The 12,142-nt window shown below is 43.1% G+C and overlaps 2 protein-coding genes across 2 annotated transcripts in view; one reads left to right on the forward strand and one right to left on the reverse strand.

Moving 5' to 3' along the window:
- Positions 1 to 3,046, reverse strand: part of ARHGAP44 (Rho GTPase activating protein 44) — a gene marked incomplete at its 5' end in the record, with an annotated part of 106,448 nt that extends 103,402 nt beyond the window's left edge. The window contains one exon of the mRNA XM_083352336.1: positions 2,994 to 3,046. Within this exon, the coding sequence (XP_083208462.1) occupies positions 2,994 to 3,046 (53 nt within the window). The remainder of the gene's footprint in view (positions 1 to 2,993) is intronic.
- Positions 3,047 to 3,586: 540 nt separating this feature from the next.
- Positions 3,587 to 12,142, forward strand: part of LOC310634849 (cytochrome P450 2C5-like) — a gene marked incomplete at both ends in the record, with an annotated part of 51,562 nt that continues 43,006 nt past the window's right edge. Inside the window, 2 exons of the mRNA XM_083353386.1 lie at positions 3,587 to 3,744; positions 8,373 to 8,508. Coding sequence (XP_083209512.1) covers positions 3,587 to 3,744; positions 8,373 to 8,508 — 294 coding nt within the window. The remainder of the gene's footprint in view (positions 3,745 to 8,372; positions 8,509 to 12,142) is intronic.

Genomic DNA, 12,142 nt, shown 5'->3' on the forward strand with positions numbered 1-12,142 from the left:
TTATGGCACATCACTTGCTTTATGTATGACATATATGCATCACAGACAGACTGCAGGGCATAAGATTATCTACCATATATCCTACTTTATGGAAAAACAAATCTAAAACTCATGGATTTCAGATAAGGTAACTAGGGGGCAGTACAGTCCCTAATGGAAGATAAGAAATCATATTTAACAAGTAGTAGCATTCTAATAATTTATTCAAAGAAAAGTAACAGATATGTACGTGCAATGATTTCCATTTATTCATTTGTGAGTATATTAATAAGTGGTTAAGATCTGAAAAGACTAGCTGGATCTGCAAAGATCTGTATTCTCATAATAACCAAAATGAGGTGTCTAGAAGCCAAGAATCAAGGCAAGTTTCCCTGGCAATTTCTGTAATTCTGTAACACTAAAGTTTCAGGAAAGCATAATTCTGGAAACTGTAGGCATTGCTTTTCTTTCAAGTATACAATTAAGAAAACAAATTCCAAACTCCATTAATTCTAAATCTACAGTACTTTAAAAGATCTGCATAACAATTTGAACCCAAAAATAACTAAACCAGGATGCTAGGTTACATCAGCAGATCCATTCTTTTCAAATAAGACTTTTTCCGTCTCCCCACCCACTCCGGTTTTTAAAAAGCTGATTAACACACAAGGGAGAACCAAAATACACACAGGTTCTGCAGATACTTGCATCACTACAACTGATTGCAGCTTATCTAAATATACCTAAAACAGATGCTCATTTTGAAAAGTCAGGCAAAGGCCAGGTATTGTAGAAAACCACCATATATCCTGGTCTATCACCTGGCATACATGTCTTTCTGCATGTTTTTAATTAACATGAAAGTTAGAATATTAACATGCAATTACTCTATGTTAGAAAATTTCTGTTTTATGACACAATTCCTGAAGTTCCCAAATTGATTTGTAAAGCAAGCAACATGGATTATATAGCAACGTACTACTTGGTTCCATATATCCCTGGGTATTGTATAGTTACCCTGTGGTTCCCATCAATCCCCTCCCTGATCAAGTCACCTCCTGCCATAATATCTAATCTAGGTCATTTGTTCAGCAAGTTAGTTGCCATCATTCATATATACCAGACCTACCAATAGCAGTAGCAAAGCCTCTGCCTCCCTCAACTCCTCACCCCCACCAAAACACACTTATGCCCTTGCTTCCATAGCTGTCTGCTTTCAGAGCCAAATGACCCTTCCAGAAAACTGATCTTAAGCAAATGGACTGTTAAGAAGGAAAAAAATAAGCACAGCCCACTCTTTTGTTGCAGGGACAACATAATTTCCCTCTGGTTCTGAAATGAAATGTTTGTTGGGGTACATACAGAAGAATCGCTTTAGGCACACGGATCAAAAGCTAGCTGCACAGCAGGGCCATTTCTGGCATTGCAATTAAAACCAAGCTTAGAATCGTGAGTTTGAACTAGCTGTAAAAAATAAAATAGGAAACATAGCAAAATGGCCATCTAGGTTTATCAAAGGAAGACAGGAGGATAAAAGCATCCTTAATCTTGCAAGCTGCTCCACTAGCCCTTGCCCAAGCTTGCAAGAAAAAAAGCATCATTCATTGTTATCTGCTCAGACAAGGAATATAAAGATGGTCTCCAGCTGTTACCAGGAGGAATCAGGAATGTAAAAATGGAAGCCTATCGGTCTGATAGACTAACATGAATAAATGATGGACTGTCCATCTGGACAACTACATGCAAGCAAAGCGCTACGATTTTTCTGTGATTTCTGCCATTAAGACCTGTCTGCACAATTTATAGGAAGCAAAGCCCAGAGAGATTGTCTGATGTATTATTTTTCCCCGCGAGTAACAATGTCCTCTAATCACTGCTCAGCTCCACCCTATCCTGACGGACTCTTCATCTTCTTCATGCCTCTTGGGAAGAGGGGTTAGATTATGTACTGATTATAGGCTAATTCTCAAAGGTTTGGCAGGAGCAATCACACTAAGCCAAGTCCAGACTTTGGACTCAAGCCAAACCAGCACATCAGAGCCTGCCTGGCTCTCTTCCACCAGAATCTCATTCTGGCAGCCAGACCAGCAGCTAAAAAAGAATCTTGCAGCGCCAGTGCCCCAAAGCAAGGTACCAATTGCTTGAAAGGGGCTCTGCCATGGGCCTTTCTAAAAGCCAACCTGGCAGCTGCCCAGGAAGCAAATCAAGACTAAAACAACTCTCCTCCCCAAATCCTGCAGACTTTTATCTCTGCATATTAAAAGAAACCCAAACCCAAACAGAATTAGCGTTTCACATTTCCCCACCCTTTTCACAGTGATGTAAACATTCTCATTCAATGAAATACCTGGTGACTTGACCCAACCATTTTAACAACTGCTTGGGGGGAGGAGGAGGAGGAAGTATGTTACTACAAGTCAAAATTGCCTTTCCCCCCCCCCACACACAAAGGGCATCTCAGGATTGGCATTATAAATCAAGAGCCACGGTTTCAGAAACTGCCTAACTCCTACATCAGCTAAAGGCTAAATATTTCTTTGGTTAAGAGTTGGGTTAATTGGTGGACTTGTCGGGAGTTGTTGACAAGCAAGCCAATGCAAGAGGCCAAAGACTGTGGGAGAAAGACTAGGCAAGACAGCTGGCTATCGACTTGAAACTAGTAGACATCTAAGGTGCCCCAGCTGGAACACGGTAGGCTGGTTAGAACAGCAGCAGCCATGATCGAGAATTGGGGGGCACGGCTGGGTTTGAGAGGAATGGATGCAAAGGAAAGGGTACCCCAAACAGGAATGGATACAGAGGAAAGGATAGCCCAAAGTGAACTAGCGAAATTAAAAGGTGGGAGGGGGGGGAAAGGAACGGAGGTCATAGCAAAGTCCACTGACCACCACGCCCCGCAGAATACTTGTCCTGCACGGACCACCCCACCCCCCCGCAGGCGCAGTGCACCAGGGGGGCTCCAAACCTACGCCAGGGGCATTTGTCTTCCTGCCACCCCGCTCCTGGCTCCTTACCTGCCCACTGTCTGGTTGGCCAGCTGCCGCATGCGGTTGAATTGCTTCTTCATGGTTGCGCCCTTGGCCGGAGAGCGCAGCGGGCGGGCGGGCTCGGGAACGAGGGAAGGTGGGAGGATCGGTAGCTATCCCGGGCTGGGAAGAGGCGGAGGGAAGGCGGTTACATGGCCCCTTCTCCTGCAGGGTAGAAAGCGAAGGAGGACTCTAGCACTGCAGCAACGGCGGGAAAGGAGGAGGGCAGCCGCCGGCCAGCAACAGCGCAGCCTCCCGCATCCTCCCGGTGCGCAGCGGCGTCACTTTCTCTCTCTCTCTCTCTCTCTCTCTCTCTCTCAATAAGCGCAGCCGCCGCGGAGCGAGCACGCCCGATAGGCCCCCGAAGCCTTTCGCGCTCGCGCCTGGCCTAGACCGGGGTGGCTGGTGCTGCGCTCCGATCCCCTCTCTTCCCCTCTTTCTCATCAGCGCCAGCCCGCTTCTCTGCGCTTCTCTACACCGGGCGGGGAGGGGGGGGAGTAACGGCTAGCACTGCGGCTGCCCAGCCTGGGGCGCTGGGAACTGTAGTCCCCCTCCTTCTGTCCGCCTCTTTCTGACGTGTGATGGATGAGGGCGCTGCGGAGCACTTCGAAGCCGCTACTCCGGCGGAGGCAAGAGAGGAAGCAACGAGGAGCATCGCTGTTACGGAGTATCTGACCCGGCTGGCCGAAGAGCGAGGATTTCCGCCCAGAAGACCAGGAAGTCTAGGAATAAGACGATCGTAACCGTCTGGAAGGAATATAGCAAATCAATCCTTCGGGGGCGGGGGACCGTCTATCGCTCTCCTCTCCTTGACCCGCAAACAGTGTGGACAGTGGCAAACCAGACTTGGCGCCGGAGGATACATACTTCGGGGGTAATTGCCACAAGATGGCCACGGGATTCCTTCTCTCTAGCCTTCCCCTCAAAGGCTGCTTGTTGTGTGGGTGGTAGTACCACACACCTGGAGGCATCCTTTGGAAGGAGGTAGATTGCGTAACATCTGGATCGCTTTTCTGAGTGAGGCTGCTTATCTGGATCCACTTCGTTCGGACTGCAGGTCTGGTTTTGGAATGGGAACTGCCCGTCCTCTCTGCTAACTGTTGCTGTTAGTTCCTGCCTGGATAACCAGCATTTTAAATACATTCGAATTACTGTATTATTGTAGCCTCTTGTATGGCCTGCCTTTATCACCCTAAACACTCACCGGAGCACAGTCTTAGCAAACTCTTACGCAATTTACTCTCTTCCGCCTGCTGCCAAACCTTCCACCAGTAGAGAGATCTAAAGGGGTGCAGACCAGCTCTAAAGCCCACTCCGTCCTAACTCAAGCCAAAACCCACCCTCCATCCATGGCAATTTGGTAATTTGTTTTGGAGCAGAATTGCATATTTGCTCATTTCCTGTCTCCTGCTTTCTGGGTAGGCTCCCAAGCTTCCATCTTCTCTCTCTTTCGGTTCTGCAACAATTCGCCTTCTAGCCAAATTCGCCGGGTGTTTCTTTTTGAAACAAATTTTCTAGCTCTTCATCCTCTGCACTGGCAGGTGATGCTGGAATTATTTGCAGACATCCTCGACCATCTTTACTTCCTGTTCATGAGACATTTTTCTGTTAGTGTTGGTGGGACTTCCCATCAGAGATGTTTTCAGGGAAGGTCATGCCAAACCAATAGGTGCAATTGGGGAAAACAACACCTTGCCCCTTTTGAATGCATGTGATGTGTGTAGCACATGTTAAAAAGGGCAGGTGGCTCCAATTGCCCAGTTACACTACTATACATTGCTGATCCATCCTGGGGGTGGCCCCGCTCCCTGCCATGCCGGTTCCAAATGCTTTTCCTATCTCTGGATAGCAAAGATCCTGTTTCTTTCTTTCATATTATCATTTGCTTTACTGAAAACACTGGACTGCATGTATTTATCTGTAATGAAAATGTATAGAGCTGCTTGCTTGTCAAAGACTCTGGGCAGCATATAAGGATTTTTTTTATATATAAAAAGAATAATATTTAAATCCCTAATAATAGATGTTTATCAGAGATCAGGAATTCCATCATCAAATCCTACCAATAAACTAGGAGTGCTGCTTCATTTTTCCCCCCTGTAGTTATTGGCATCTAACCAGATAGTAAATACTTCCATTTTACAGTTGAAAAAACACTGAATTTGGACCAAGCAATAATTGATTGTGTGCTATCCAATCATTTTTGACTTCTAGAGACCAGATAAATAGATCTTCTCCATGATGATCTATCCTTAACCTGTTCTTTCAGGTCTCCCAACTGTACATTTATTGCCACTCTGAGTCTTTCCTCCTTGTTGCTGGTCATCTCTTCTTTTTTTCCACCTTTCCCAATATCCTCCAGAGAATTGGGTCTTTGCATAACATGTCTGAAATAAGATAATTTGAACCTAGTCATTTGTGCCTCAAATGAGAACTCTGGACTGATTCGTTCAATGCTTCATGAGTTTGTTGTCTCTTAGAGCAGGGATCCCCAACCTTGGCAACTTTAAGACCTGTGGACTTCAACTCCCAGAATTCCCCAGCCAGCATGGGGGAATTCTGGGAGTTGAAGTCCACAGGTCTTAAAGTTGCCAAGGTTGAGGAACCCTGTCTCAGAGAACTGCCTATTCTAATCTCATGTCATGCAAAATTTCACTTATCTGATAACAATCAACTCATACATTAATATCCAGGATATTAATATTAATGTTTATTTTGTTATATGGAAAGTCATATAAGAGAAGTCCTCTTGGGTGATAGCTGCTTCTAGTTGTATCACTGGCATTGCAAAGGAGAACTGCCAAGGCAGACAAGTTCTATCTCTCTAAGGTTCTTCCTTCAGATGATAGTGTTGAAAGTCAAGACACATCTCCTGGTCCTGTGTGACTTCTTGCCCTTCAGCATAGGCTTGCTGTTTGTTGTTCACCATTCGGAAGCCGCAGTGCAAAATGCCAGTATGTTTTCCCCTTATGCATAATGGGGATGGTATGGGCGGTGCATTAGAAAGGTAGAATTGAACAGCAGCTTTTTTGGAAAGAGGATGAGGAAAATCATGTGGGAATTGCATGCAGTAGAGAAAAGTCTTAAAGACCACTGCAAGATTTGCTTTGGGGCAAAAAAAGGCATAGGAAGAAAATGAAGCAGGAAGGAAAATCATAACGTGAAGCCAAAATAGTTCATGGAACCATAGGAAGTAAATTGTCAAGGCCCTGGATAAGTTCTGATGGTATGTTAATTGTTTCTATAAGTTGTAAATGTGTTATCTGAAATGGTGGGCAAATGTATGGAAATGTCAGTGCAAAGCAAGTTTCTCCTAACTAACACAAGTACTGTTCCACTGAGGGGAGGGAGAGGAGGGAGACATGTATCCTGGAAAATCCGTCATAAACACTTAGCTCTAAACAGATGCCATTTAGCTAATATCATTGTAGATTTTCTTAATAGAAATAGATATGTAGCTCAAGGAATGGGGAGGTGCAGTGAAAAGCCCCAGGGGTTAACCTTAATTGTGGCATCTGAGAATTGCTGCTATAAAATTAAGGACAATATTAAAGATTTTTTTTAAAAAAAATTGTCAAGCCAGAAAGAAGCAGATGCACCACATGTCATATACAGGTAAGGCATAAGGCAATCATTGTATTTCAATCTTCTATTAATACATACAAACAGGAATGTCTGGGCTACACACTATTATTTGAGGGAGAGAGGGAGGGAGGGAAGGAAGAAAGGATCACTAAACTTATATGGATAACCTTTTCTTTAAAAAAAACAACAGAGAAAATTAAGGGACTTGCACTTCGGTTTGTTTCTGTTTAGGAATTTGCCTGTATATTTTGTAGAATGGTTAGGCCTCCCTAGGCTCAAAGTCATACTATGTCATTACATTGGTTAGCTATTCTGGCTTTGCAGGGACATCGTTGGGGGCAGCAAAAGATAAAAGAAGAATAAAAGCAGAATTGCATAATAAGCCAAACTTTTATTTAAACATCATGACGTTATCCGCATGCCTGAAAGAGACAAAATGTATGGCATGATGCTTTTGTCATGCATCGGGAACCTCAAATTTACCAAGATTTCCCTCTCTTTGTGATCTCTGAAATTGTTTGGAGGGTAAATCCCGATACTGTTCCTTCTACAGAAACAATTGTCTCATTTTTTTAATGTTTTGAAGCCACAATGCCTCCTCCAAAAATCCATACCTCTCTGCAATTGTTAGACATCTGAGTTTGAGGAGGGGGAACACAGATTATACTGGAACAGGCTGTGGCAAGGATAACTCTATCTTAACTTTGTGTCCATTGAGTTTATCACATGTTTTGCCAGTATTATAAACTGGCTTCATACTGATTGCAGGTAGTCACATATTAGAATGCATTTTATTAGTAGCAGGAGATGTCTCATATATATCCCCAAGTACCAGGACTCAACATTTCAAATTTCCAACCCACTAGTTTTCCAATGCAATGGAAGTATTCCACTACTACATATTGCCAATGAATTATCATTCAGCCTGTGTAAACCCCTCCAGTGAAGGAGAGTCCACCAGCTTCTGAGTTACAGGTAGACTTTGACTTACAACCAGTGGTAGGATTCAGCCAGTTTGCATCACTTTGGCAGAACCAGTAGCTAATTTTTTGTTGCCCAAGCCCAGAATGGACTTCTGGAAGCAGCCTCCACACAGAGAACCGGTTGTTCACATATTTGAATCCCACCACTGCTTACAACCACTTGTTTAGTGACCATTCAAAGTTACAATTGCATTGAGAAATGTGACGTAGAACTGGTACTCTCACTTAAAATCATTGCAGCATACCCATGGCCATGTGATCAAAACCAGCATTATTTACAATGGTTGCAGTCATCTAGGGTCATGAGGTTACCATTTGGCTTACAATAAGCAAATTAATGGGGGGAAAATAGGATTTGGTTTAATGACCAGTATTTCACTTAAAAGTTTGCCTAACAATCATGGAAAAAAGGTTGTAAAATTGGGTGTAGCTCACTTAACAATCACCTTGCTTAGCAATGAAAATTGGGGTCCCAATTGTTCTGGTAAATTGACTACCTGTAGTCTGTTCCATTACTGAACAGCTCCTTCAGGATTTTTTTTCCTGATATCCAACCAAAACCTAGTTCTTTGTAATTTAAACCACTGTTTCTTGTCCAGTCTTCTAGAACAACTCAGAACAATTTGGCCCCATCTTCTACATGACAGCCCATCATGCAAAAACAATTGTCAAGCCTCCCCACAATCTTCTCTTCTATAAGTTAAACATAGCCAATACTTCTAACCATTCTGTAATTTTTCCCCTTTCAGGACCTTTATCTTGATTGCTAATTTCTGGATATGCTAACTTTCCCTTTCAGGACCTTTATCTTGCTAGCTTCTGGTCAAGTTAGTCAATGTTCACAGTGCCCAGAATTGGAAATGACGAAACAGAGTGGAGAGAAGCATACGGTACTACTGTTGATGCAGCTACAGCATAGTGTTGATTCATGTTTGGTATGCAATCCACCAGGATACTCAGATCTTTTCACATGTACCGCTGGCTGTATGCTCCTGCATCTTAAACCCATGCCTTTGATTTTACTATAACTAGATGCAGTACTTTGCATATTAGCCCATGATGACATTTATCTTGCTGGTTTCCACTCTCTGGTCCTGCTTGTCAAGGACTTCCTGCAATTTGATATTGTTTTATCAAGTACTTGCTACCCCCCCCACTCCCCTTCCCCATCCCTTTCACTTCAGGAAATGTATAGCCCTATTTTAAAAGCTCTCATAAATACATAGGACAGCACAGGGACTAGAGCTGAGTATTGCAACGTACAATTTATCACCTCCTCCCACTTGACAGAGTCATTGATATATAGTCAGTGGGTGCAATTGTTCAGTCAGCTGTACATCCATGTAATGATTGCATTGTCCAGCCCACACTTTGCTGTCTTTCTACTGGGATCTCATGGGAAAGTTTGTCAAAAGTTTGTCAGAGCCTTGGTGGAGCAGTGGGCTAATGCCTCCTTAAGTAACACCAGCAGCCTGCAATTAGTGCAGGTTCGAGTCCCACCAGGCTCAAGGTTGACTCAGCCTTCCATCCTTCTGAGATTGTTGGGGGCAATAAGCTGACTTTGTAAAAATGCTGCTTGGGGCCCCCCAAAAGCCCTAATAAGCAGGCATATACATACATGAAGGCTATTGCTAAGCACATTGATTTGTGCTTTAGATTGTAAGCCGCTCTGAGTCTTCGGAGAAGGGCAGGATATAAATGGGATTAAAAAAATGCTTTGCTGAAGTCAAGATACTTTGTGTCTACCACTTTGCTCTATCAACAAAGGAGAGTTAAATCTGAAATCAACTTCAGTTTCCTAGTTTTTTTTTTAAAGATAGGAATAACATTTGCTCTTCTTCAGCTCTCTAGCACTACTCCCATGTTCTATGAATTATCAGAGGTAATAGAAAGGGTCTCCAAGATAACATCCACAACATTCTTCTGGATTCTTGGATACAATTGACCCAGCCTGGAAATTTTATACTTGTTCATAATAATCAGGAGTACCTAAATCATCTTGAGTTGATTTAATTGGTATATCTGTACACTACTAAAAGTCTAGTGTCAGTTTGATACTTTGTAACCTTCAACTTGGTGAAATTGGAAAGTATACAAAAATAAGTATTGAACCAAGGCAACTCAAATGGCCCAATTTACAAAATGTGAGGCCCCATGATTCCTGTGGGAATGAAATCTGAAAAGGTTGTAGCTGTTTCAGTGCCATGCTGGAATTGAAAGTGGGGGTATAGTTTTCCTCAGAATCTGCAGCTCCCTTTATTCATCCACACCCTCAGCAAAGTGGTAGACAATTCTGGCAGGTCAGCCAAGGAGGAGAGTGAGAAGGCTTCACCAGGACTCTGAGGGTTGTGAGGGAAGAAAAAAGTATGTCAACTTATATGTGCAAAGAAGAATGATCCAATGGATCAAGGATTGTCTAATGAACTCTAGCTCTATTGTACACCACCCACCCCCTTCATGGATTACTGCCTTGTCGTGGCGAAGGGGCTTGCATAATTCAATGAAGCTATGAGCTATGCCATGCAGGGCCACCCAAGACAGACAGGTCATAGCAGAGAGTTCTGACAAAACGTGATCCATTGGAGAAGTAAATGGCAACCCACTCCAGTATCTTTGCCATGAAAACCCCATGGACAGTACCAAAAGGAAACAAGATATGACGCTGGAAGATGAGCCCCTCAGGTCGGGAGGCGTCCAATATGCTACTGGGGAAGAGCAGAGGGCTAGTACTAGTAGCACCAGAAAGAATGAAGCGAGTGGGCCAAAGCCGAAAGGATGCTAAGCTGTGGATGTATATGGTGGTGAAAGGAAAGTCCAATGCTGTAAAGATTTTTTCTCCGTAGGAACCTGGAATGTAAGATCCATGAATCAAGGAAAGCTGGACGTGGTCAAACAAGAGATGACAAGACTGAACATGGACATCTTAGGAATCAGCGAGCTAAAATGGACAGGAATGGGTGAATTTAATTCAGATGCCCATCAGGTATACTACTGTGGGCAAGAATCCCTCAGAAGAAATGGAGTAGCCTTCATAGTCAATAAAAGAGTAGGAAAAGCAATACTGGGATACAATCCCCAAAATGACAGAATGATCTCATTTCGAATCCAAGGCAAACCATTCAATATCACAGTAGTCCAAGTTTTTGCCCCAACCACCGGTGCTGAAGAGGATGAAATTGACCAGTTCTATGAAGTACTACAGCACCTTATAGAACTAACACCAAAAAATAATGTCCTTATCATCATGGGGGGTTGGAATGCTAAAGTAGGAAGCCAAAAGATAACCAGAATAACAGGTAAGTTTGGCCTTGGAGTACAAAATTCAGCAGGGCACAGGCTGATAGAATTTTGTCAAGAGAATATGATGGTGATAGCAAACACTCTTTTCCAACAACCCAAGAGACGGCTCTACACATGGACATCACCAGATGGTCAACACAGAAATCAGATTGACTATGTGCTTTGCAGCCAAAGATGAAGAAGCTCTATACAGTCAGTAAAAACAAGACCAGGAGCTGACTGTGGCTCAGACCATGAGCTTCTCGTTGCAAAATTTAAGCTTAAACTGAAGAAAGTAGGGAAAAGCACTAGGCCAGTCAGGTATGAACTAAATCATATCCCTGACGAATATACAGTAGAGGTGACAAATAGATTTAAGGAATTAGATCTGATAGACAGAGTGCCTGAAGAACTATGGCTGGAGGTTCGCAACATTGTACAAGAAGTAGCAACTAAAACCATCCCAAAGAAAAAGAAATGCAAGAAAGCAAAATGGCTGTCTGAGGAAGCTTTGAAAATAGCTGAGGACAGGAGGGAAGTGAAAGGCAAGGGAGAAAAAGAAAGAAAGAACACACCCAATTGAATGCAGAATTCCAAAGAATAGCTAGAAGAGATAAGAATGCCTTCTTAAATGAACAGTGCAAAGAAATAGAAGAAAACAATAGAATAGGAAGGACTAGAGAACTCTTCAAGAAAATTGGAGAGATGAAGGGAACGTTTCATGCAAAAATGGGCATTATAAAGGACCAAAATGGCAGGGACCTAACAGAGGCAGAAGAGATTAAGAAGAGGTGGAAAAATTACACAGAAGACCTATCCAAGAATGAGCTTAATGTCCCTGATAACCACAATGAGGTGGTCACTGACCTCGAGCCAGACATCCTAGAATGTGAAGTGAAATGGGCCTTAGAAAAACTGAGCAACAACAAAGCTAGTGGAGGTGACAGTATTCCAGCTGAGCTATTCAAAATCTTAAAAGATGATGCAGTAAAAGTGCTACACTCAATTTGCCAGCAAATTTGGAAAACTCAACAGTGGCCACAGGATTGGAAAAGATCAATTTACATTCCAATTCCAAAGAAAGGCAGTACCAAAGAATGTTCAAAGTATCACACCATTGCACTCATTTCACATGCTAGTAAAGTTATGCTTAAAATCCTATAAGCTAGACTCCAGCAGTATGTGGATCGAGAACTACCAGAAGTACAGGCAGGATTTTGAAGAGGCAGAGGAACTAGAGATCAAATTGCCAACATACACTGGATCATGGAGAAAGCTAGGGAGTTCCAG

The sequence above is a fragment of the Vipera ursinii genome, assembly GCF_947247035.1.
Source record: "Vipera ursinii genome assembly, chromosome: 2".
Classification (NCBI taxonomy): domain Eukaryota; kingdom Metazoa; phylum Chordata; class Lepidosauria; order Squamata; family Viperidae; genus Vipera; species Vipera ursinii.